Consider the following 27,798-nt stretch of genomic DNA (forward strand, 5'->3'; position numbering starts at 1 on the left):
TGCTGGATCTCAAGATAGGTGATGGTGTTGCGAATAGTACGATCAGTAAGCCTATTATGTTGAGCGAAGCGCGCGAAACGTATTCTTTACAGGACTTAAATATTCGTAATAAAGTTGAACGATTTGTAAACGTTGTTCAGGCGTAAGTCTATCCACGATGAAATGCCAAACAATACTGAGCAAAAATAACATGACAGCTTGACATGACTGATCCGTGTTGCAAAAAGTTTCTCTACTTAGATCACCTGTTAAAAGTCGTCTTCTGTTCACTGATCTCCCATTTAACGGAGACAACAGAATACAATATGTGAGGACCTTTTTAAACTAGTATAACTGATTGTTATTCCTCATTTCCATTTGGTTTTACCATTTGCATGTTCGGAGACCCCGTCGCCGAGTACTATCATTCACTCCGGTGAATGAACGTCTAGCCACAATCTGCATCAAAGCGAGGTTCTTCAACATATCGCTGATTTGCGCCCACGCCCCGACGGAAGAGAAGGACGATGTGACCAAAGATGCCTTCTATGAGCGCTTGGAGCGCGCTTATGGGAGCTGCCCCCGCCACGATGTCAAAATCGTGCTTGGCGACTTTAACGCCAGGGTGTGCAAGGAAGGTATATTTGGCACTACGGTCGGTAAATTCAGCGTCCACGACGAAACATCCCCAAATGGGTTGAGACTGATTGACTTCACCGGGGCCCGAAATATGGTTAGCTGTAGTACTAGATTCCAGCATAAGAAGATTCATCAAGCTACCTGGATGTCTCCGGATCGAAAAACTACCAACCAGATCGATCATGTTGTGATAGACGGAAGACACGTTTCCAGTGTTATAGATGTGCGTGCGCTCCGAGGTCCTAACATCGACTCGGCCCACTATCTTGTTGCAGCCAAGATTCGCACCCGCCTCTGTGCAACAAAAAACGCACGCCAACAAACACAAGGAAGGTTCGACGTCGAGAAGCTGCAATCACAACAGACAGCTGAACGATTTTCTACTCAGCTTGCACTCCTGCTCTCTGAGAGCACTCGCCAACAACTCGGTATAAGGGAACTGTGGGACGGCATTTCAAATTCCTTACGTACAGCTGCAGCCGAAGCCATTGGTTTTCGGAAAGTGCAAAAGAACAGCTGGTACGACGAGGAGTGCCGTGTCGCAGCGGAGAGAAAACAGGCTGCCTACCTCGCAACGTTACTATCGACCACAACACGTGCGGGACGGGATAGATACCGACAGTTGAAAAGGAAAGCGAGACGCATTTGCAGACAGAAAAAGAAAGAGGCTGAAATCCGTAAGTACGAGGAGCTTGATAAGCTGGCCGACAGGGGTAATGCTCGAAAATTCTACGAAAAAATGCGGCGGCTTACAGAAGGTTTCAAGACCGGAGCAAACTCTTGTAGAACCCCCAAAGGTGATCTAGTGACCGATGCCCAGAGCATACTTTAATTATAAAGGGAACACTTCTCCAGCTTGCTGAATGGCAGTGAACGCACAACGCCAGGAGAAGGCGAACCCGATTCCCCAATCGATGACGATGGAGCAGACGTTCCATTGCCCGACCATGAAGATGTTCAAATAGCAATTACTCGCCTGAAGAACAACAAAGCGGCGGGGGCCGATGGATTGCCGGCCGAGCTATTCAAACACGGCAGCGAAGAACTGATAAGGAGCATGCATCAGCTTCTTTGTAAAATATGGTCGGACGAAAGCATGCCCAACGATTGGAATTTATGTGTGCCATAAAAAAAAAAGGTGACCCCACAATCTGCGCCAACTACCGTGGGATTAGCCTCCTAAACATCGCATATAAGGTTTTATCGAGCTTATTGTGTGAAAGATTAAAGCCCACCGCCCACAAACTGATTGGACCTTATCAGTGTGGCTTCAGACCTGACAAATCAACAACCGACCAGATATTCATCATACGCCAAATCTTGGAAAAGACCCGTGAAAGAAGAATCGACACACTTCACCTCTTCGTCGATTTCAAAGCTGCTTTCGACAGCACGAAAAGGAGCTGCCTTTATGCCGCGATGTCTGAATTTGGTATCCCCGCAAAACTAATACGACTGTGTAAACTGACGTTGAGTAACACCAAAAGCTCCGTCAGGATCGGGAAGGAACTCTCCGAGCCGTTCGATACCAAACGAGGTTTCAGACAAGCCGACTCCCTACAGTGCGACTTCTTCAACCTGCTTCTGGAGAAAATAGTTCGAGCTACAGAACTAAATAGAGAAGGTACCATCTTCTATAAGAGTGTACAGCTGCTGGCGTACGCCTATGATATTGATATCAGCGGCCTCAACTCCCGCGCAGTTAGTTCTGCTTTCTCTAGGCTGGACAAGGAAGCACAGAAAATGGGTCTGGCAGTGAACGAGGGCAAAACGAAATATCTTCTGTCATCAAACAAACAGTCGTCGCACTCGCGACTTGGCTCTCACGTCACTGTTGACAGTCATAACTTTGAAGTTGTAGATAATTTGGTCTATTTAGGAACCAGTATTAACACCACCAACAATGTCAGCCTGGAAATCCAACGCAGGATTGCTCTTGCCAACAGGTGCTACTTCGAACTGAGTAGGCAATTGAAAAGTAAAGTCATCTCTCGACGAACAAAAGCTAAACTCTATAAGTCGCTCATAATTCCTGTCCTGCTATATGGTGCAGAGGCTTGGGCGATGACAACAACCGATGAGTCGACGTTACGAGTTTTCGAGAGAAAAATTCTGCAAAAGATTTATGGTTCTTTGCGCATTGGCCACGGCGAATATCGCATTCGATGGAACGATGAGCTGTACGAGATATACGACGACATTGACATAGTTCAGCGAATTAAAAGTCGGCTACGCTGGCTAGGTCATGTTGTCCTGATGGATGAAAACACTCCAGCTCTGAAAGTATTCGACGCAGTACCCGCCGGGGGAAGCAGAGGAAGAGGAAGACCTCCACTCCGTTGGAAGGACCAAGTGGAGAAGGACCTGGCTTCGCTTGGAGTATCCAATTGGCGCCACGTAGCGAAAAGAAGAAACGACTGGCGCGCTGTTGTTAACTCGGCTATAATCGTGTAAGCGGTGTCTACGCCAATTAAGAAGAAGAAGATTTGCATGTTCGATTCGCCAATTTCCAAAGATGTTATATTAGTACTTTTGGAGGAAGATGTTGTTGCTGTAAAAGTGTATTTGTCATAAAAATCTAGCACGTTTGAATAGATAAAAGTTTAACCTACTAGAATACCCTGAACGCAACTAGTATTACTAATCCAACCAACAGTAGCTCACAAAGGATGACCTTTTAACACTCACTTTTCCTAGGAGAATATAATTCTACAAGGACGTATCTGTAGCGTTAGAGAACTCTCAGACACTTTCGGGAACACACATCGGAGAGGGACACCAGTCAAGAGAAAAATACGCCATATTTTACAGTTCTTCGATATACAAGTAAACGCTACCGAAGTGGGTGAAAATGTGAGTAGTGTCTGTGATCTTGATAGGAGTCAATCATAGCCAATTTCGGCTTCGTCGATTCTGTTCCAAAAATTTTGATACCAAAGTTGCACCACGCTCTGAAAGATCAAGTGTCAAATATATTGCTAAAATAATAGAAATCGCCGAGTCTGACCGTGTGTAAGTTCTAAGAAGAGGATGGTTACTGATGATGAAAAATGGGTGAGTTCCGACAACATCAGAGAAGAACGGTCATGTTTGAATCGCGATAAGGCTTCTGCTAAGCCAGAATTAACGTTCAGGAAAGTTCTATAATGTTATTCTTTATATTCTTAATTCGGACCTCTACTTTCAGCAGATAGAGAGTCTGCATAAAGCAATCACCCAAACTAAAACTAAGACCATCTTTAAGCTTAAGGCTCAAAAAATTAGGCTTAGGGTCCATATTAAGTTCGAAATCAACAAAGTTTAAGACTTGCTTTACTCTAAAGTATTTTATTACATAGAGAGAGGGGTACACAGATATGCGGGAAAGGCCCATCGTCAACTCTCAAAATGCGTACAATTATTTAGGATTTCAAAAGGCGGGAACTATAAATTAAACACAATTTTCTTGAAAAATTTTATGAAATCTTGTCCGTTTATCAGCATTATTTTAACGAAATGTGACCAAAATAGTGTCCGTGTCCGATCATTGGAACGTGCTCATGTCCGGTTACAAGAATTGGTTTTGTATGAAAATCGAAATGAAAACATTGTGTGCATGACAATTGTCCAGTTATGAGACATGTCCGATGGGGAATTCCACTGTATATGATTTAAAAAAAACTTCACGCCGTCGACATATAACAAAATTTTGGTACTCTATTATTATTATTCTAGAGATATCGTTAATTAATAAAAACAGCGTAGGGTCAAGATGATTCTATTACGGCGGAACACTTGAAAAGCAATTAATTGAATCAAAGGAATTATAAATTATAAATGACCATTAATTAAACACATAAAAAGTTCGTTTGTTTCGAATTTAAATTTTCTTTGTATTTCAATTAATTACAAATATATCTTTACAACTGGTAAATCAAAGCTTTTAAATTAGATATACACGTAGCGGAATTTCTATATTAGAAACTTGATTTAGCTATTATAACAAAACTAATTTCTAAGTTAAAATTTGAATTAAATATTTGGTTTTTGAATATCTTCGCTAATTGTCAAGAAACAATGTTCATTTGTTATCATTCAACATAACATAAGTCATTTTCATTACAAGAATACAACTTTTATACCATATGCGAATGCGTCTGTATGTATTAACTTTGTTTACAAGTGTTTGCCTCTAAAGCATTTCCCTTCTATTAAATACATAGTACATGTGTTAAGTGTCTTAAAATTAAGCTAAAAGCTTAATTCTAAGTTGTTTAAATAAAAATAAAGTAGCTAGATGATAATTGTATGTTTTCTGCGAGAAAATTATTAATATAAAGGAATTATATTTAGATAATGCCGTTGGTCATTTTGATTTTTGATTTAAATACTCTTTTTACGTGCAGTTTATTTAAAAATTCGGAAAGTATTTTAACTTTTAGCCTTTTGTTTAAAAACTTGTTGTTAATAAATAATATTCTTCGTTAAAAAATAAAGCAGATTCACTGTTAAGTATCTCACCTATTGTAAATAAACAATATTATTCAAAGGTAATCGTTGGTGCAATTGCAAATGAAATAAAAGGATGAGAATTATCACAATGCGTTTGCTTCATAAAATATTACAACAATAACAGTAGTTATTAAAAGAGTAGATAAACCTAAATTAAGAAACTGACCTTATATGCTGTAGTTTTTCAATGAGTTTCTCATGGCATGTGACACTTGTATTCAATACAATTTTAATGTTAGCGCTCATAAATTTGCAATCCGTTTAATTTCTTCAGTCTTATTTAACTGTTACTGCACATGGTAATGATTGTCGTGGTACCAAAGGACAGACCTTTAAGCCAAGGATGCTGTTTTAACGTCTACCACAGAATTAATCATACCTACCACAGTCGAATCTACCACACCGGTATTTGTTATATTCTACAAAGGACTGTCACTGAAGCATCATGTTGGTTATTTTATGCTGTTACAACAAAATCCAGTGCTTTTAATGTTGTTAGTTTTGTACAAATTAAATTGCATAAGTGTCTATAACGCCGATTAAATTTGCTATTACAGTAAATTACAATGTAGCATGGAACAATGAGATACTTATAAACTTATAATGTTTATGAATATAGTTTCACTGATTTTGTATTACAATAACAATTAAAAACATCGTTAAAATCCTCATTTTACAACCTTATGTTGTAGCGTGCAGGTAATATAATGATTATTAAATTATATTTTATTTTAACTTAGACTATTGAAAATGACACTTTTAAATACCATGTGCACTAAGACGAATGATAAATTAAATAAAATTTGTTCAATACAGTTAGTTTTCTTTTGATTGTTGGCTTAGTGCAAAAGAAAAATTAAAATCTACTATGCACAGAATAAAGTACTAACTACCGCGATTATTCTTTTATTTAACTTAACCGAGAGAATATTATTTAAAAACTTGTCAAACAAATCCGTGAATGACAGTTGCTGTGGCATATATATTTTGCCAGTGCTGCTATTTTTTTACGACTTTTGCATGCTTTGCGTGCTGCTGCGCAATCAACTAGTGGTGCTGGTTTGGTTCTTTGGCGATTCCACGGCTGGTTCCTCAACCGCTGGCGCAGCATCCGCGCTCTTCTGTAGACCATTAGTGCTGGGCAATGCCTCAATGTCGGGCACATGCACTGGCGGTGGTGGCGTAGCACCTTCGGCGCGCGCCAAATTCTGTCGCTGGTCGTAGATTTCATCAACCAATTTCTTGATGAATGGATGATTGAATTTACCCTCTGTAGAATCGAAGAATTCCTGATGTTTCAATAGACAATTATCACGTTTCTCATATTCAAATGCTTGCATAATCATGTCGAGTCGATCGAGGTCTTTGACGAATTTCGATTCAGCACTTTCGCCTGCTTCGTATTCCTGTTAGTCAAGCGAGAAATTATTAAATAAATTAAATATATTTTATATATACGTTTATACCTCAAAAAGTTCCATGATACGCTTGCCGCGCGGTTCTATTAACTTGCAAATGTCTTCCATTGCCTTGAATTCCATAGCGCGTTTGTCTGCTTTGGAGACGCCACAGAAAGGAGTTAGATCACCAACCACACTCTCGGCCAGATCATGCACTAATGCCAATTCCATGCAGCGTATCTGATTAAGACCCTCGCTACCGTCCAGTAGAAATGTCATCATACCCATGCGATACATATGGCCTGATATAGATTCGGGGTCACTGACGTTGCGCAGCACCCATCCCGTACGCTTCGTATGCTGAAATTGCAAAGTACACACATTAAATTGATTATAATTAGAACATATGTATGATTTTCATAATTTATAGATGCAGCTAATCTAAGACCTAATTTATATGTATCTGGAACGGAATTCAATTATGGTATGACAATATCATTTTTTATGGGAAAACAAAGTGAACTCTATATTGCAGCAATAAACAGGCGTATATGGACCACATAAAACCTACTGTCATTGTGCTTATAATAAACAATATGACGCCTACATATGAAATATAAGTAGTTAGCATAGTACACTTAATTGCATTTATCTTCAGCAATCACGATTTCCGATAAACGCGGAGCCAATTCGCGAAAGTCGAATGATTACCAAAGATAGTAGTTTTGATATGTTTGAGCTCAAATATAAATATACTCATGGACAAAATAATAGGTGTAAGCAGTTTTTACTTAATGACTTTGAAATATTTGCAACTAAAAAAAATTTTGTTTTAAATGAAACATATGCTTTAATTTATTAAACCTAATTATATATAGAGTCTTTCATTCCTAATACAAAAAACCGGATTTTTTTTTTCAAAACAAGACATAGCATTGGTCAAAATAATAGATGTAAAATATTTTTTTTTAATAAAAAAAAGTTCAAGTTATCCTTTATTCTGTCAACGGATTTTCAATAACTTTTATATACTTAGTGGTTTTTTATAAATTTAACAATTCCTTTCGGCATGGATTGAATTAATTTTTTGAAATGATCTCCTCTTAACGTCACTTCACAAGTTCTCAATAGAGTTAGAATCAGGGAATTGACTAGGCCATTACATACAGGTCACATTTTCAAATTCTCTTGTTGATAACACAATCTCAGCGGCATGTTTTTTTCAGCATATGGTAGCATAACATTTTGCAAAATACCACTGTACTCAAAGTCGGTCATTGCGTTCTTTATCCAAAATAAAAGACCAACATTATGTTTCCGCCCCCATGTTTAATTATATTTGTGGTGAATCTGAAATCAAATTCTTTGCCTTTATGCCGGCGGACAGTTCTTTTAAAGTAATCCAAAAATATTAATCTTAGCTTCGTCAATGAAAAAAATATTTCGCCACTTTTTTTCTCCGATGGGACAGCAGCCTTGGTAGATTACCGTATATTAATCAACGCCGCGAGCTAACATTTAGGCCAATTTCCGTTACAATTTGTCCTGAAGTCACAAAAGAGCCCTTTTTTGCCAATTGAAGTATACGGCAATCATCAATTCGGTCGGTCAGTTTTTCTTGGACTACCACGAGTTTCCTTTTAAATTATTTACAATGAATTACAAGGGTGTTTATTATACATGTTGTAAACTACAAAAATAAAGCGCATATAATTTAATGTAAAGGTTTGCCACTATGTTTAAAAAAATGTCGAGCAAGTGATAGCCGCGTCTGACACGAATAAATTCCTGTCGAGGGCCCTATTTACCGGACGTGCGACAAGTTTGATGGTGTTTATTATGAAAAGACAAACCAAAATGAGTATAAATTATGTATGAGCTATCAAAAGACTATTAAAAACAACACGTCTTAAAAAAACACCCCTTACATAAGCCGTCCATTTTGACCAAAAGTATTAAGTAATTTAAAAACAAAATACAATACTTGATCAGCTGACAAAACTAAAATGTTCGTACAGTTTTGTGAATTGACGTTTCTCGCTTTCACAGAAACGAACAACAAATAATGTTTTTCTATCTGCCTCATATTAGTTTGTCAAAAAAGTCTTGCGGTATTTTCGCTAGTTGGCGCTGAAAGCGCGTAGTTCTAGTTTTATTCGTCGCATCGGGTCATGCTATACCTTTTTGGAAAGCTCATTTCATGCGCTAACACGTTTTTGATTGATTTTCGTTTCTTTTAAGTCGTTCGTGTCAAAACTCGCAAATCGAAAAACAGATTTGCAGTAGCAACTTCTAAATAATACCATTTTCAGTAAAACCACGATACATCCAAGTCAGAATTTTTTCTCCAATTTCTTCAGTGCAAGGAGCAATATTAGCTGTTAATAATGTCAAGTTCATTTCAGGTTCAGAAATGATGGAGAGTGTTATACTATGTCGAATCAAAATAACTTGTGAAATATAAATATGTAAATGCATGTATGAACATGAAATTTATGAGTGATATTTTATTGTTCTTCGTCTTACTTTACTGAGTAAGCCAAATGCCCGATAGACAAGATAACCTCGAATAATAAGTCTTTAATTGTGATTACTAATTAGCTACTATTGTACGTCATGACAAATTTAACATATGGGCGATATACTTATACTTACATATACATATTAATATATACATATGTATATTTAAATGGAAATTTATAATGGTGTAGCCGATTTAATTGTCGAATTACCCTTTTTCTGTGCATCAAATGCAAAGGAGTCTAGTTGATAAGGAATACGCTCGGCTACGAAGCCATTCAACTGTCTATTACATCTTAAATATAGTATATATACATACATATGTATGTATGTACATAAATATTTATAAAACAGACTTTCATGAAAACTAATCGCTATTTGTCATTACAATGATTAAGACTTGCTTCAAATTAAGTTACCTGACTAACATAGAGCATTGTGTATAAGGTTATATAAAGATGTAAAGTGTTTTCATACCCAAAACTCCCTTAAAAAGAGTGAGGCTTTAAAAAGAATTTACCTTGCCAAATAAACATGTGCATACATACATACAAAAAATTCATCTGTATATCGCAACGAGAAACTGTATGCAATTTTTTATGCACTTTTCGACCATTTGAACTGAGAAGCTTAAACTCAATCGCTGACACGTAAATAACGTTATGAAAGCAATAAGTTTATAATTTTTTAACGTAATTAGCTAACATGTGAGGTAATTTATTGCTTTTAAAACGAATCAATTTGTCACACGTCAACAAGCTTGAGCGTCACTAGACATGTAAATAAAAGCCTAAAAAGGCGATTTTTTGTTTTTTTTAAGAAAACTACTGTATAAATTTTTTTAAAGTTAAACATAAAAAATTTCGAAAAAAAAGGTTTTAATTTTTAGCGAGATATTCGCTATTTCCTAAGTAAAAAAAGGTCCTAAACTGCTGTGTTGATTGCTGCTATCAGAAAAGTTGAGAACTATCAAATACAAAATGTTATAAACTTGTAAGATATCGCCTTTACAATGACCTACAATTATTGAAAAGATTTTAATTTTAAAAGTGAGCAAACGGTTAAAAATTATACATTTTATACTATGTTCGGACCGACAACAAAAACAAGTTTTCGTGCGAAAACCAGTTTTTCGTCCATGTAAAATATGTCAAACGAAAACACAGTTTTCGCTGAAAACTACTTGAAAACTTACATTCCACTCATTATAATCGGTTCCTGCTCTAGTTTAATCGATGTTTTAGGAAGATATATTTTGCCGGACCTAAATTGTCACTTGATATTTGTTTACTTTCCATATACAAATACAGCTGTCACTTGATATTCTCATATTAGGGGGATTGCTCTTGCACAACTTTGCACGGTGCAGAAATTGCAGAATTTTCTTCTTGGTGCAACGGCACAACAACAATAACGCAGAAAATTATTTGCAATGGCTGTAAAATATGTCAGACAAAAACCCATGTTTATTTTCGTGCCGTCATATATCACTAGATTCTGCAATGTGTGCTCTCTTGGCCTTGCATATTTCGGTATAGGATTTTTGCATTTTGTGTCATTGTGAAATCTTGCAAGAGCAAGAGAATGCCGCTATTGATATTTGTCAGTGAAAACTCATCGAAAACACACATTGTCGGTCCGAACGACTTAGATTCCACAACATACAAATGTGTTTTCAAAATGTTTTCAATGTCGGTCCGAACATAATATTGCCCCAAATTGAGATGAGTTCTGTCCCACCCAATTAAAATCGATAAACTGAAACGTCTTTGTGCGGAGAAATGATTTTTTCAATTTGAAATATATGATTTGAAAAAATGACGGTATTATGATTGTCGGAGTATATTTATCTCGATTATAGGTTATACAAACAACCGTTAAGTGAATAAAATTATTATACTGTGTAGCTACACGTTGCAACGGTTTATACAAGGCCTGTCGCAAAAGAAACAGAACTTTTTAAATATAACTGTTTCTGGGGGCGCCACCTATTGGTGGGTATATGAAATAAAAAGTTTGATCTTTTGTTGACATTTCGTAAAAATTTTAAGACAATTGGATAACTAGAATTGATGTTATCGATCAAAAAGTGACAGCAGCTTTTGGTTATCGGTCGTAAAATGCAAAGAGTAAATAATTAATTTTGTTTTAAACTTGGGAAAATGTTTACTGAAACATATCAAATGATGAAAAAAGTTTATGGTGCTCAGTGCCTGTCCCGTAGTAATGTGCATGAGTGGTTTAAGAGATTCCAAGAAGGTCGTGAGGACCTCAGTGACGATCAGAAGTCGGTCGTCTTCAAAAGTCAAAAATAAAGACAACGCTGATTTGTTTTTACGATTCCGAGGGTATTGTACACCGAGAGTTCATCCCACCTAACCAAACGATTAATGCTGTTTTTTACCTTGGTGTTATGAAGCCTCTTTTGTCACGCATTCGTCGTGCTCGACCACAATACCGTGAGGCAGGGTCCTGGCGTCTGTTGCACGATAATGCGCCATGTCATCGGTCGACGCTTGTCACTGATTTTTTAACAAAAAAACTCCATATTAACCATTAATCACTCATACTACTCACCTGATCTGGCACCCTGTGATTTTTACCTATTTGGAAAACTTCTTTGCCCATGAAAGGACACTGGTTTCAGGACATTTCAGCTATCCAAAAAGGCGACGACCAATATTCTCACGAGCATTCCCAAAAATGACTTTAAACACTCATTTGAAATGCTAATTGACCGGGCTAAACGCTGTATCGAAGCACAAGGAAACCACTTTGAATAAAAAAGTATAACTTTGAAAAATATTAATTTTTTGTTGTTTTTTTAACAGTCCTGTTTTTTTTGCGACAGACCTTGTATACTATGTATGTACATATATAAAAAAAGATTTCATAAAGTAAAATGTGTAAATTGAAAAAAAAAACAATAAACAAAAAAGTGGTGGTAACCCTACAACAAAGCAATACTTTTATTGAAGTCTAATACACATGACATATCAATTCAAGCTAGATAGATAGATTGGTTTTCGCACGTCTATGTACTTATATTACTGCTGACAAATATTTACAAATATATGCATGTATGCATACAATGTATTTAATATATGAAAAACCACACAGCAACACTTTAGCTGTGAAAAGTATGCACACTTTCAAATGATTTGCTTGCTTATCTTATCGCCCCATATTATATTCATATATGTATGTATATATACATATGTACATATTTATATACACAAACGTTACACAAAATACAAAAACTGTAGAGTGCAAGTAATAAGCGGAAATGGAGAATCAAATTCATTTGCAGCAATTAGAGGCATAAAATTACTAAGCGATCTCAAGTGGTGTGTACTATATTGGATATAGTATTTTTTTCTAATATTATATTTATGAATTTCAATGATTTTTATTATAAATAAATTCTTCCAATTACTCTCACATGTTTATTTTATCAGCGCTTTACCAATTTAAGCATTTCAATTTTTGTTTTTTAAGTTGTCAATGATTATTTCGAAGTAGTGCAACTACTCTTATTCCTCCCCGTATGATTTTTGCTGATGCATACGTAATCATTACATTTCTTCGAATTGCTAGAGTTACGTTTCGGAACGCATGGTAATAAAAAATGGTTTGCAAATATACAAAAATATGCAAAGTCGACAGTGAAATATTACATACATTTGTGTAATAAACATAAACATATGCAGTTTACAACGGACAATGCGTTACCCTGTAGTGAAACTGGAATAATAAAATTCACGATTCTTTCCCTTTGGAATGTAATTTTGTGGATATTCGCCACAAAATTAAACACACTAGAAATCGAGATTTTTTCTTGTTACACATATACATACATACACACATATCCGTTAAGCCCAGAAATAAATGCCCAATAGAGATAGCCAACTTTCCTGTTATTTGAAATTAGGAGCGTAAGTCACCTAGCTGACTTTGACAGTTGACCGGATAACTGATTTTTAGCAACGACTCGAAAGGTTCTCACGGCAGGCGGGTATACGTAACCGGAACGAACCCGCATTTTTTACCTGGCCAAGGACTGGCAACTCGGCAGAATTCTGCCTCTACAATAACAACTAGAACGGCCAAAGTGAAATCCTACCAAAAATAACTGTGAACAAGGAGATTTATATCGTCGTTTATTGCTACTAATAAAATCTAACATGTGAAGCTTCGGAGTATTCATGGTTCGCTAAAACATGGCAGATTAAATTTGCCACGAAGTTTATAACATTCATAAGAAAACGTTTGGGAACCTATAAAATATATGTACATACATATTTATATATAAACGTTCGGCTTGAGAAGTTGAGTCGATTCAGAAATGTGCGACTTAGAAACATACATACATACATACATACATGCATACATACAAGACACACAATCTGAGCGATTAAAATCGAGCCCTTGTATGAAAACTTTTTATTTGCGAAGAATATTTTAGATTCCTTGAAAGCGAAGTTTTCAATAAAAACGATAAGAAGAAGCAATTATTATTATTGACTGGCAACATGTTTAATTTACTTTGTTGATTATTGAAAGTTCAAAAAAAGTCTCAAAAAAGGAGTTACTATAAATAATTACTTCATATACTAAAGGGTCAATATCTATTGTTTTTTTTGTATTTTAATTTCAATAGCAAAAATTAGTATTTTGCCTCAACTGGCTACAATGCAAAATGTTATTAAAAACGCTCCTTTTGAGGCGCTCTCACACTGGAATGCGTTGAGGATTCCTTTATTTTTGCCAGAAATGTGCTGCGTCACTGCAGAAGATTTCACATGATCTCACAGTTGCCACGATTTTTAAACGTTATTCTGTGTATTCGCACGATTATTTGCCAAATGTCAAAATATGTCAAAGCCAAACACATGGTCATTTTAACAGCTGGTTTGACAGCTACACTTCTAGTAAACTTCTAACTAAACAAAAAACACTAAAAATCTATAGATTTATTCAGAATTCATATATGTATATAAATCGTCATAACTAAAAATTAAGATTATCGGAAAAATTGTATCTGATATTTCTATTTTTTTTTTCTACTTACTAAAAATATTTTTTTTACTATTATTATAATTATTTTAGTTTAAACAAGCAAACAAAAAAATATTTCATGTCATTCGGTTTTGTCGACCAATTTCAACAATATAAGTTAGTTTTCGGGTGCATAAACGTATATTATACTTTATTTTATTGAATAGTGTGAGACTTTCTTGCTGGGGTTTTCAATATAACGCACGAACTTTGGAGAAGACGGCAATAATAGTGTAATAAAATGAACAATATATAATGGATTTTTGTATGCGAATATATAAACAAATATACATACATATAGTATACATACATATACGAACATAGTATACGCAAATGTAAGTATGTACATTCGTTTAAAAGTTAAATTGATACTCACGTGAATGAATGAGTGATAATAGAAAGCAAAAAATTATAATTATAAGCATTCGCGGTAAGTAAAACGTAGAAATTTCTATTTATGACGAACAATAAAGTGTGCACTGAATGCATGTGAATAAACTTAAATCATAAGACAAGCGTGCATGAATAGGAAAAATGGCAGACAAAAAACTTAACATCTTAGCACTTAAAAATTAGTGATAACTGATGGCGATACGAGACTCAATAGAGTTTTATATCACAGTAATACATTTACTATGAAAATTTACTTAGCGTTTGTACTACAGATATCAATGATGAAGCTTTGACTTAACAAATGGGTTGACAATATTTTTTCAAGAAAACAAAGCGTTAATACCCAGCGGTTTAAAGATAGAGTGATCTCATGCCCTTCAGGTCTAGAGAACGGTTAACTATTCCAACAATAAAATTTTATAAAGTCTACCTATTCTAAATTATAAATGCATAAATATGTACATACATACATAAGTATGTAGATAAAAACGAATGAATTGCAAATGATAGCAAAAAAAGGAAAAAATCAGTTTGCTCTGAGACACATTTCATTTTTTCTTCTATTTATAATTTACTTTATAAACGTTGGTAATACACATTTTGTTGAAATCATAGCGGTTCGATTTTTCCACAACATAATTATTTTAGTTAATAAATAACTAAAAACTTAAATTTTACTTTTCATGCGTAAAAATTTCTCTTTTTAGTTGCAATGTTTTTGATGACATTGATCTTGGCCTTGAAAGCAGAGAAAATAGAGAAAAGTCCAAGACAAATGCAGAATGAATGAATGAGTAGAATGTAGCACAAGCATTCTTGAAGACTCGTTTATACAAATACATGTATTATATATATTTATGTGCATACATATTGAAATCATATTCAACATTTTTGTTGTGAATATTTTAATTAAATATAAACAAAAAATAAAAGAAGGGCATTTGACACTGAAATGTATTGTATTTATTGTATTATTTAAAATATATTTATGTACATAAAATGCTTTGTAATTTTCTAAATCACATATAATATATTCAGTTTTCATCAGAGATAATGAAATTGGAGAATCTCTATTAAATGGTAAGTTTGACATAACGTAGATAAAGAAGTGTTTTTCAAAACAACTTTGAGCAGAATACATAAGTAAAAGGTATAACTTATTAAGTCAAGAATTTTTAAATTTAAATAATAAGTTCATAGAGGACTTTTCCGATATAATAAGCTATGATTGTTGGTGTGAGTCGGATCGAAAGAAATTTTAAATTGTACTATATGTATATTATATTATATGCATATTTTAACTTTTGACACTACGTCTGACAAGAATAAGGCATCAAATTATTTATTTTGTTATTATTCTGTAAGCTGGTGAGTGATAGTTATCTATGCCAGTACTATACATACAATTCATTTATTTGCATTCAAAATTTATGTTAACATACTCATTTTCTCATAGATTACAAAAATGTATAATATACATATATACAAACTATGTGCATATATCTTTCCATATATTTGCGCAAGTGTGTGATGTATGTACGTACATATGTATGTAGCGAGCGCGTGAATTTTATTTTTAAAAATATACGGACTGCAACAACGAAATGTACGCTATAGAGAAAAAAATATACATTGTGTGCGAACGAAGGTGTTATTTACAAAATAATATAATTCTAAGTGAATTATATAGCTCACAAAGTTGCAACTATGTAAATGCATTAGAGGAGAGAATTGTTTAAATTAACAAATTTGCACTATTTGTAATTAAAATATAAAACATATACTGAAACAAGTTTTTTACGTAGATACATATCAAATAATACTTGAGACCAAAACACACACTTTTTCTTATTCAAGCTAAATAAAAGTGTAAAAAATTAAGGTTTTATAATATTATATACATTATATTTGAAAGACTAATTCAATATAACTTTTCATTGAAACAACAAAATATTTAGTATTTGTTTGGATTAACAGACATTGCACAAAATAATGTCCCCGTACGTCAATGAGATCTAGATAGGATTAAAATTTCCTTTATTTACTTTAGCAACAATTTATATAGAATGAAATGAAGAATGAATGCGAGAACAAAGAGAAATTGTGTTATGAAATAATACACATCTACAAAATGCAAACATTGCACGAATTTGGGCGATAATTTCTATATTGTGCTAATTTTGACAGCTTCCAGTTTTCAATTACATAACTGTTTTCCTTCACCATATGTATTATTTAATCGTTGTGAAAAAACTTCAAAGATTTTCGTCAATAATGAGTAACTTGTATTACAAACGTAAATACATACATAAGTTTGCATTTACTTAAAAACGCCTGATAATAAAATATTACAAAGAGTCTAGGCGCGGCGAGTGTACTTCCACTGCAGCAAATCTGCTTATGTACGGGTATTATGTTTGCAATTTACGTACTATACATAACTCCACGTTACTAAATTAATCATCAAACACAACTTTTATATTTATCGATTAAACAGAAATATTTGTTTTTATTGTTGCAGCAGTACATAGAATTGCGGTTTTTAGTAAATGAGTAACTCTTTTAGTAGCGGTAGCCACAATTTTCCACATGTTTCCGTTACCTTATTGATTTAGATAACAAAAGTGTATTTTGTTAGCAAGTATTTCCGTACGCACATTAAATGTTGGATCACTCTTACAAAAAAATATAAGAGCACACTTCGAAGGCTCTGCCACTAACTACCTACATTTATTGTGCACTTATATATTTGTTTTTAATAAACGCAAAAGAAACCGGTTTTATTTTAACATGCGAGTTCATCACTGAAAGTGCGGCTTGACATATTTTGCAAAATCTTTTATTGTATGTTTATTCAATACCACATAGTTAGTGCTTTTTTATTTTTTAGTGCACATTTTTACTAACCACTTCACTCAAAACTGTATTCGAAGCTATTCAGTAAACGGTTGTGTGTGTTATACAATATGGTACTGAGAAAATCGATGAATGATGTCAAATTATTGCAAACAAGTTTTCTTTTTGCTTACCTTTAAATTGCCAATTAACTCCATAAACTGTAGTATTTGGCCCAGCCCGGCGTTAAAGCATGGCTTACCAGAAGAATTTTTCTGTTCATTGCCATTACAACTGCTACCATTACTGGTGGTGTTTCCGTCCTCTGAGGTATGTTGCCCATTTGTGGCAGCCGCAGTTTGTTCATCCTGCTTCAAAGTTTTAGGTTCAGCAGCTAGTGATGACATTGCGTTATATTGTGTTTGCTTATTTTCAAAATTTTGATTGTTTTGTGTATGGAAGTGATGTAGATGCTGCTGATAGAACTTCTGTATCTGTTGAGAGCGTGTTATAGTTCCGGACACAATTGCTTTTCTATAATTTGAAGCATTCGCATTTGCTGTTGTAATCTTATATGAATTTACGCCAATTTGGTCTCTCGCACCAACTCTGACACTACCGTTTTCAATCGCTGGCAAATCGACACTGACGGTACGTTGTAGACCTGTTCCACATTTAACTTCGTATGCTTGTGAATGCCGCAGTGGCTGATATGTTTGTTGTCGATGACTAGAATTAGTTGCGAGGAACAGCTGTTGCTTATTCTCAATTTGGTGGGGTTGCAAATGTTGTTGTTGTGGTGATATCATCTCATCGGTTAACGATTGTGGTGACGTCACAGTCGTCGGTGCCAACAGAAATGCATTTTCATTGGGTGGAGAAATTGCGCCCACAAACGCTGGTATCGCTTCCAATACATTTTCAGATTTAGTAGTGGCTACTGACGATTCAGCCACAATTCGATTGAAGTTTTGTTTTATTAACTCCCCGCCAATGTTTTTAGCCCTACTGTTTTGTAGCTTTCGGAGAGCTTTGATCACTTGCTGAATGGAGAGCATTTTCGTTAAGAGGCTGAAATAGGAAATGAAAACAGAGCACAAGTGAGAAATTAGGGAAAAAAAAGGTGTAAATATGTATAAATTGTTGGGTGTATATGTCGAAAGTTTAAATGATAAGGTTAACGCCAGACAGAAAACACGTAAGTAATTAATGTATTTTTACAAAAAAAAAATGCTTCACTTATAATCTGTCTGCGTCTTTATATATATATATATATATATATATATGTATATATATATATTTATATATGTATACACATAAAGTTATACGTTTACATAATTATAAACAATTATTCATATAATTTTATAAAGGGTTATAATTGGTTTTAATGAAAATCTACAAAATTAATAGACTTGATATACAATTTCTTATAGAACGTATTATTAAAAGATTAATGAAAATATTTTCGAAACTCTGTTTTTATATATTAAATTAATTGTTGTGACTATAACCAAATTCATAACAACCAGTCATTATAACGTTGAATTAAAAATGATATTTCATTCACTTAAAATTCATAATTTTCGGAGCACGCATATGGTTTTTGTTTTAAACTTTTTTATTTCTTTTTATAATATAATATATAAACCCACTTTATTTAGCAAGTATCGTATACTGTCACGGCGCTTCTCACCTTTATAAAGGCTGTATAAGGCTCTAAAGAATTTATTCCAAAGTTGTATATTTTTCATAAATATTTTTATAGCGTACACTTTTTCATTGTGTTGAATGCGACACGTGTTATATCTCGGATTCAACTTGCAAATTTCCGACACAACGATGAAGGACACAACTGCATGCTTAGGTGTGCTGCTTTACTATGCACCTTAGTTATCGCTTTAGGTTGCCTATCTCGTGGTTGTCGTGCTCAAATATTTTGTCGCCGACCGCCAAAAAGCTGATGTCTATTGCCTCTAATAGTTAAAGCAGCAAACAATTATTTGAAAATGTTGAACGTATTGGTGAGGTAAATTAAAAATAAATACTTTACACTCTCGTCGTTTACCTCCTGCCCTTGGCCGTCGTAATCGTTTGTTGTTGGTTTGATGCGTGTTATAGCCAAATCAATAGTAATTAATCAAGGTAAAATTATAAGTTTACATACTTATCATTATCATTCTAATGTTTTATCTAAACTTAAATTTAAAAATTACTGATTTTGCCCACGCAACATATACCGTTATTGTATATTTACATTTTAACTTAAGTATATGTAAACATTAATTACCACACGTCTACTCCCACACCGTTTATAGATTGCACTGGTGCTGCTTACATATGCTAGGTACAAGTTCTTAATATTTTGAGAATTGTCTACAATTTTCCACTTTTGTTTATTTGTACAACAAAATAGTGATTGGTTTTAACTGGTATTTTTGGTTGAAGTGGAAAATCTGTCTCCCCGCAGCTCAAATTTACCACCCATTCACTATATGTTCTACTTCAGTCCCTATTACTGTCATTTTTATTACCAAACTTTTATTATTGTACTTGTCTGACTTGAAGAATAGTTTGACATATTATAGTTGTTAAGACGGGATTATATCTCATTCACAAATTTAATTAAGTAGAAAAATTAGGAATTAACGCAACTACACTACAGAAACCAACTAAATATGTTACATGAGCATATGAAACAACAGGGTCGCAAAAATGTGGATTGTAAGAATACAGGGAGTTTCAAAGTTCTAAAACATCAGCATATATATAGCTTTTCTGTATATTACAGTATTAATTTATAATCTCTAATAAAAAAGACACTGAGCTAAGTTATATTCAATAATCTTGTAAAAGACACAAGAGAGTATGCGGATTCCTCATTATGTTATGATAAACAATAAGATTTATTATAAATTTTTTGCTATTGTGAATGGCTCAACTGAAGTGTTACTGTTATAATTGAAAATACCGAGTATTGTGCTGAAGTCATCAAAACTTAATACTTAAAATGAACTATTCTACAATGTTTCTTGAGGCGGCTTTCAATAACTGGCATAGATTGTTCAATACTTTTGAACACTTTCATCAAGAGTTGAAAAGGGCTGGGATTTAGAATAACATCCTCCGAATTCGGGGTTAAAATGGGTATATACGGATAGAGGAGGTCTTCCAGATCAATAAAATACATATGTATTTATTTTTGCACTATTTAATATAAAATAAATGGTTAGAAACGAATTATAGCCCTGACAGACGACAGCGCTAATATGCATTAGCGGGCTTAATTTACATTTACTTGCGCATTTGACCCATGTTAATGCAAGTTTGTAATGCAGAAGAATTCCGTGCATTTAGCTGAATTTATCAAATTTGAGTAGGCAACCCTGCGCAAACATGGCTAGTTTCTGCTATTGTTTGACAGATGTCGCTTGAAATCTGCCTCCTTGCTCAACTTCTCAAAATATGTATTTAACAGCTAGCACAGGGTTGCAATTATTTTGTTACTTGTCATGGCACGAAAATAAACACGGGTTTTGGTCTGACATATTTTACAGCCCTTGCAAATATTTTTCTGCGTGTGTTTGTTGTTGTGCCGTTGCATTAGATGGAAAAATCTGCAATTCTTACACCGTGCAAGTGTTTTGCACGAGCAAGAGAATACCCCTATTATATTCATTATGGTCTTCAAAAATAGCTTGTTAAATTTTTGGGAGTTTCGGAAACCCTATTTTCGCGATAACGAAGAATCTGGCATCATCTGATTAGTGTATTTGTTTTTTTCAAATTATCACAACAATAACTTACGTACAGGTAAAGCAATTTTTCGCGTGATTCATACGTACTCAACATTTTCTACTTATTATACTATTATTTCTTTTATATATTTATCTCCACGTATATAAAATGTTTAATTCAAGCCCGGCAAATTTATTAAAGCCATCAAGTCCGATTGTACATCAAACGAGACCAACCATGACCAGTGCGGTAAGTTGCATCATGCATACTTAGATACATTTGAATTTTTTAAATATTTTTCCTTAGGCCAATTTTGAACCAAAAATATCTTTGGAAACACCTTTGGCGGATTATGAACGTCTCATGGAACAGTATGTCCAATCAGAAAATGTAGAAGATGATTATACGTTAGAGAATAATTATAAGAAAATAGCTACTCTCGCGAGAAAAACTGTGGATAAACTCCTTTTTGAAGATAGTTCCATTACAAAGGAGGATCAAGAAAAAATCGCAAAGTTTTTAAACAAAATAAAGGAGGACGCATGCTTTTTCGACCCAAATAGTTATAACGAATGGATAATTGTTGTGCGCGACAAATTGTTGAATAATAATATGATTGACTTTTGGCGTGATCACATGGTCAAAAAGGAACTAGGTATTTGTTGGGCCAGAGATTCTGATTTATTTGATGACATGGAAGACCCGTCGCCAAGAGAATTTTACAATTATGCTGGCTGCGTGGCACCTTTTGAACAAGTGGATAATTCTAGTTTGTCAAACTTTTTGAATCTCTCGACCCCAGCTGTACTCCAAACACCAATTGCTTCTACTAATGCTGTAAGTTTTGCCTTAATATCTAAAATTGTTCCATTGTACAGTATATGTCCATTTGTTTCTCAGTTGACTTTTGAACCTGTGATTTCGTTGGAAACTCCACTAGCAGATTATGAGCGTCTAATGGAGGAAAATGTCCAATCAGAAAGTATAAGAGATGATAACCTAATAGAGAATAACTATAAGAAAATTGCCGCTGCTGCGCAAAACATTGTGTGGAAGCTTCTTTTTGTACCTGGTTCCATTAAAAAGGAAGATCAATCAAAAATTGCAGAGTTGTTAAAAAAGATCAAAGAGGATGCGTGCTTTTATGACCCATTTACTTATAATGATTGGATAATTGGGGTACGGGACGAATTGATGAAACGCAATATGGTCGATTTTTGGAGAGAGCACATTGTTGAAAAAGAACTAGGCCCTTGTTGGGCTAGAGATTCTGATTATTTTGATGATATGGAAGATCCGAAACCAAAAGAATTTTACAACTATGGAGGTTGTGAGGCTCCATTTGCTAAAGAAAACGGAAAATGACGTCACTGTTGTATCTAGTGCACAGATAAAATGATTCATGCATTAATAACTAAAGTGCAACATCTGCGTCTCGAAATAATATTGATGTACTTTTCTTCTTTTGTTACACTTGTTTTGGCGTACAACAAATCGGTTATATATTTTTATATTTATTTGTATTTTGTTTTGCTGGCAAGTTTCGATTGATTTTCGATAAAAGCAAAAACAAAAAGAAATTGGAGTTGCCAGTTTCTCACCAAGAAAATTTATAACACCTGCTTATATTATTTTTTACACAAATCTTCTAATTAAATAAAACTTATGTTCGCCATGTATCCCCTATACATATAATTACACATTTATATATTAAAACATATAATAATCACCTTAAATGTTTTCCAAAGGAATTATTTATATTTGAAATTTTATACATCTTACTAATAAATTATAATTGTAAATATGAGAAAACTCATGATCTTTTTCTAACGTAGGGAGCCGGTTTCAATTTTTGAAAAAGTATTCAAAATACTTTTTACCAATACATAGGATATTAAAAGAATTACAATAGGGGTATTCGCTTGCTCTTGCAAAACCCTTGCACGGTGCAAGAATTGCATATATTTCCTCTTGGTGCACCGGCACAACAACAAATAGCCCTGACAGATGAGCAAAATTAATGCGCCTTAAGCAACGCTAATGCGCATTGAAATTTTATGGTGACAGACGGCAAAAGTTAGGAATATTGGAAAAATGGATGGCAAACTGTGCGTTGTTTATTTTCTGCCATCTAAAAATATTAAAATTTGTTTCTGTTAATATATCTGCACATAATTTAATTAGCAATATAATAGCCCTGACAGACGACAGCGCTAATATGCATTAGCGGCCTTAATTTACATTTACTTGCGCATTTGACCCACGTTAATGCAAGTTTGTAATGCACAAGAATTCCGTGCATTAAGCTGAATTTACCAAATTTTAGTAGGCAACACTGCCCAAAAATGGCTAGTTTCTGTTATTGTTTGACGATGTCGCTTGAAATCTGCCGCCTTGTTTGTGCTTACAGTGCAAATAGAAAAAATCGGCCATTTTTGAGCAGTGTTGCCTACTAAAATTTGGAAAATTCAGCTAAATGCACGGAATTCTTGTGCATTACAAACTTGCATTAACATGGGTCAAATGCGCAAGTAAATGTAAATTAAGCCCGATAATGCAAATTAGCGCTGTCGTCTGTCAGGGCTAAAACACAAGCAGAAAATTATTTGCAATGGCAGTAAAATATGTCAGACCAAAACCCATGCATATTTGCGTGCAATGTCACGCAAAAATATAATTGCAACCCTGTTTTAGCTGTCATTCTACATATAGACATATTACGTCGTTAAATTGTTGAGGAAGGTAAGTTTTAAATAGATTTTATTATTTCTATTTAAATTATAAAGATTTGTTACAGTTTTTTTTTTGTTAAAAATGTATGCAGAAGGAGCGCCAATTCACAATAGCCATGCTTAATAGCCATTCACAACAAATTGACCGAATTAGCCATTCATATATCACTATACCCTATACTATATAATACCCCTAATGTATTTTTATTCTATTAACATGAAACTTAAATTTTTATTTATCGTTTATCCGATATTATTTTAAATTCAGATCGATCTGACATCGATGTCATTCTATTGTCGACTTTGGTGTCTGCTTTTGTTGATTGTCAGCTGTAAAATTGTGGCGGCCAAATTTCACAACAAATCTAGACAAACAAATTTCTGTTTTTCAAAAAGTCAGCAAAATGGCATTCAATAAGGTAAATATAAAAAAAAAAGTAATTATAATAACTTATTTTGTAAACTTTGACAGCAATCATTTTTTTATTACTATTAGGAATTTGTTGTTGCCGTCCTAGATATTCGACCGTGCGCCCATGAAAATTTGAAATTGAAATCCGTGAAATTAGTATCAGAAATTTTAAAAGAAAAAGTAAGCTTCCATTAAAAAATATAAAAATACTGAAATAGAATTACATATACATACATATATTTTAGATTTGTGCGGGAAAAAAAGATTTTGTTTCATTTGTGCTACTTGGTACTGAAAAAACTTCCAACGATGTCAATGAGCATGTTTTCCCAGATAGTTACAATAATATAACACAATATCAGCAGCCACAGTGTCCGACATGGCAATTGCTTTTGAACTTCTATAAATTTGTAAATGAGAATGCTTGTGATGATGGTGAATGGCTTGAGGCATTAGTTGTAGCAATGGAAGTTATAAAAAGAGGTGAAGAGTAAGTATAACTAATTGCCTCTCTTTTAAAAAAGACATCTGAAACACTTAATTGGTACAGATGCTTCAAGTTCCAAAAATCCAGAATACTATTCTTCTACGATTTCAATGATGTGAAAAACTCTTATGATATGTTTGACGTTATCGCACAAAATGTGGCCCAAACAGAAGTCGAATTAGTCGTAATGTAGGTGTTATTAATTTATTTTTGTGCAACATGAATATAAGCTTTACTTTTTCATTACGTTTCAATAGATCAGAGAATATACAATACATCGATAATCCAATTAGCGGCTTACCGAAAGCAATATTTCGAGATGGCAAAAAAAGCAAAAACCAACTCAAAAATGAAGACTACGCCTTACAATTGATAACCAATTGCAGTGCGAAGCTTTGTAATTTTGAAGAAGCTAAACGTTGTATATTCAAAATTACCAATAAACGTCCGTGGGTTTGGAATAGTAAACTAACTATTGGTTCAGAGATCAACATAAAAATTTCTGGTATTATTTATATGAAAGATGAAAGCAATATCAAATTAAAGAAGTGTTGGGGCCAAGATGATGAACTAATTTCGCGTGAATTGAAATCTTTTGTACGTGGTTCAGAGATTGAGCCTACTGAGGAGGAACTCATTGATGGTTATATGTTGGGTTCCACACCAATACCCTATGATGAATCATTGAAAGATAATAAGGAACGCTATGAACCAGGCTTAAAGTTTGTTGGTTTTATAAAACGCAATTCTATACCGGAAGAGTATTTTTGTGGTGATTCGTTATACTGGATTGTGCATCAGAAAGGCATGAATGCTTCAGCGCAGAAATTGGATGCATTAGTACGCGCTATGACGAATTCAAATATGGCTATGCTTTGTTGCAAAGTGTTTAGCACTGCGTTTAATACTCCAAAAATGGTAGTTCTTTTGCCCAATAAGGTATTTAAAACTTTTTATTAATCATTTAAATATTGCAATGAAATTTCTTTAGCAGCAAGCTTTCCATTATAAATTATAAAAATAATAAATTAATTTAACAGTTGAATTCCGACAGGCCCGCCTCCCTTACAATGGTCGAAATAGCCTATCATTCACAGCATCAGTATTTCCAATTCCCTCGCCTTCGTACACAAAAAACAGAATGCACTAAAGAGCAAATTGCTGCCATAGATGATCTAATTGATTCAATGGACTTGACTATAAATGCGAAAGTGTGTGATGAGCCACGTGACACATATCACCCCGATCTTTTACCCTTCGAGTCATTGGCACACATTTATGAGCAAAATGTGTTGGATGTTTTAGAAAGGAAAATATTATCAAATGCTAGTGAAGACGATGAGCAATTTGCTGAAATGTTAGATGATAAAAATTTCGTAGAAATCTTCTGGAAAGTGCCTGAAATGCGTGAGAAGAACGCAAAGCGTGCAGCCAAAGTGGTAAAATTCTTATTTACGTTACAAGAAAACCAACCGGAAAGCAAAACAAACACAACTGCTAAGTTTAAATCTGAATTTATTCATAACGGTGCAAGCACTGCAACTGATAGCAGTTCTACACTGAGTTTTGATAGAGTTAGTGAGGATACCCCAGCTGAAGATTTTCGTCAACTAATAAACTGCATTGTTTTGAAAATCGAAAATCGTACAGAGCGTGATGCAAAATTTCAGGTTTACGCAAAGCAAATGCGCAATACTATTTGGTCATTACTATTCGAATCAAAAGAGAGCTTAAATTATGAAAAGTTGGAAACATCGTTAGCAGTTTATCGTAAACAATGTTATGACTTCAACGCATTTGATGACTACAACAACTGGATTAGCGAAATAAGAACTCGAGTTGTACAAAGCAAACTTCAACATTTCTGGCAAAAGGTTGTGGCTGATAAAGATTTGGGTCTTTGTTTTGTGAGTACGGATGCGGAGGAAACTAAGCAGGCGCTAAAGGAGTTCTATGAGTTACCTAGTGATTAAATATATGTAGTAAATTAAATAATTTGACTTGATAAGAATAAATTGGTACTGCATATGAAATGCATTCTATTTTATTACATTGTAAAAAGTAAACATTGTCTTTTACTTAATCTAAATTAAAAGGCATGAAACCACGTACAAGCGCATCGCGTTGCTAACTCGACACAGATTCTATCTGGATCATTAAAAAAATTACATATATATTTAAATGTATGTACATATATATATATTCACAAAGTTATTTCTCTTTTTAACTGTCAATTATAAATTTATGAAAGATATGATTGAAATTTAGTTAATAAAAGTGTAAAGCAATTATTTTGTTAATTTTATAAGTCTTTTATGAGCCTTTTAGATTAGATGAGATTTACAGATGAGGAATGTACCGCGACCTTATGTCTATTGTGCTCTCTCCTAAATCACAAAGACTCACTTAGCCCCAGCACATTGATGAAGTCCAATATTTTTCCGGGTGCTAGTGAAGCGATACGATCCCTATCAGGAAACATGGATCCAAGGGCCTTAATCCTGCGTCTACAGACTGCTGTGCAGTCGATCAGCAGGTGTTCCAGTGTTTCAGGCTCCCTGTCGCAGAACCGGCAGTTAGCGCAAGAAGATAGGCCCACCCGGTGGCCTGACAAGGAGGGCTCCGTTGAGACTCTCCATTGTGAGACCAATCCGTTCGCGGGCTCATCGCTCAAGGTGATGTCCAACACCTCCCTCCTGCTTATGGTTATGAATGTGGGTTCACACCTTACATTCTCTATGGCTAAGCTATTACCTAATATGTACTCTAAAAGAGACTCACCTCTTGCGTTGCAGTTTGTACTGCCCCATTCCAAGTGGTGGGCGCTTGGGTCACAGCCAATAATTAGGGGAGGCCTGTATCTTATACAGTTCTCCACCAGCCTTTCCACCACCTCCGGGGGTGCCGTGGATGCCTCCCCTGGAAAATAGGCTGAAGCCAGGACGAAGTCCTTGCCTTCGAAGTCCCTGGCTTACACCGCTACCAGATCCTGCGTCAGGAACTCTGAAATGCGGAAGAATTCAATATTATTCCGGAGCACTTTACAAGTTCTAGGTCTCTCGCTAGAGAGATCCCAGATTGCCTTATTGCACTCCGTCTTGAGGCTTTTAACCTCTC

At 34.5% G+C, this 27,798-nt stretch overlaps 3 protein-coding genes across 5 annotated transcripts; 2 read left to right on the forward strand and 1 right to left on the reverse strand.

Annotated features, from left to right (window-relative positions):
* Positions 1-4,685: 4,685 nt before the first annotated feature.
* LOC120769455 lies at positions 4,686-19,970 on the reverse strand. Of its 2 annotated transcripts, none has more exons than XM_040096459.1 (4): positions 19,603-19,970; positions 17,510-18,386; positions 6,576-6,869; positions 4,686-6,515 (listed from the first exon to the last, which is right to left on the reverse strand). In XM_040096459.1, the coding sequence occupies exons 2-4, from the start codon at positions 18,371-18,373 to the stop codon at positions 6,153-6,155; spliced, it is 1,521 nt and encodes a 506-aa protein (XP_039952393.1). In that variant the 5' UTR covers positions 18,374-18,386; positions 19,603-19,970; the 3' UTR covers positions 4,686-6,152. The 2 variants fall into 2 exon arrangements, with proteins under 2 accessions (XP_039952393.1, XP_039952395.1); XM_040096461.1 differs by lacking the exon at positions 19,603-19,970 and adding an exon at positions 19,009-19,095.
* A 1,086-nt stretch (positions 19,971-21,056) lies between these two features.
* LOC120769456 lies at positions 21,057-22,666 on the forward strand. Of its 2 annotated transcripts, XM_040096463.1 has the most exons (4): positions 21,057-21,125; positions 21,233-21,299; positions 21,357-21,887; positions 21,951-22,666. In XM_040096463.1, exons 2-4 carry the CDS (start codon positions 21,288-21,290, stop codon positions 22,413-22,415), a joined length of 1,008 nt encoding a protein of 335 aa, XP_039952397.1. In that variant the 5' UTR covers positions 21,057-21,125; positions 21,233-21,287; the 3' UTR covers positions 22,416-22,666. The 2 variants fall into 2 exon arrangements, with proteins under 2 accessions (XP_039952397.1, XP_039952396.1); XM_040096462.1 differs by lacking the exon at positions 21,057-21,125 and having other exon boundaries at positions 21,133-21,299.
* Positions 22,667-24,075: 1,409 nt separating this feature from the next.
* On the forward strand, positions 24,076-26,747 carry LOC120769454 (X-ray repair cross-complementing protein 5). The gene is made up of 6 exons (XM_040096458.1): positions 24,076-24,201; positions 24,279-24,374; positions 24,440-24,684; positions 24,745-24,870; positions 24,939-25,620; positions 25,722-26,747. The coding sequence occupies exons 1-6, from the start codon at positions 24,187-24,189 to the stop codon at positions 26,652-26,654; spliced, it is 2,097 nt and encodes a 698-aa protein (XP_039952392.1). The 5' UTR covers positions 24,076-24,186; the 3' UTR covers positions 26,655-26,747.
* The last annotated feature ends 1,051 nt before the right edge of the window (positions 26,748-27,798 follow it).

Source organism: Bactrocera tryoni, chromosome 2, assembly GCF_016617805.1.
Source record: "Bactrocera tryoni isolate S06 chromosome 2, CSIRO_BtryS06_freeze2, whole genome shotgun sequence".
NCBI lineage: Eukaryota > Metazoa > Arthropoda > Insecta > Diptera > Tephritidae > Bactrocera > Bactrocera tryoni.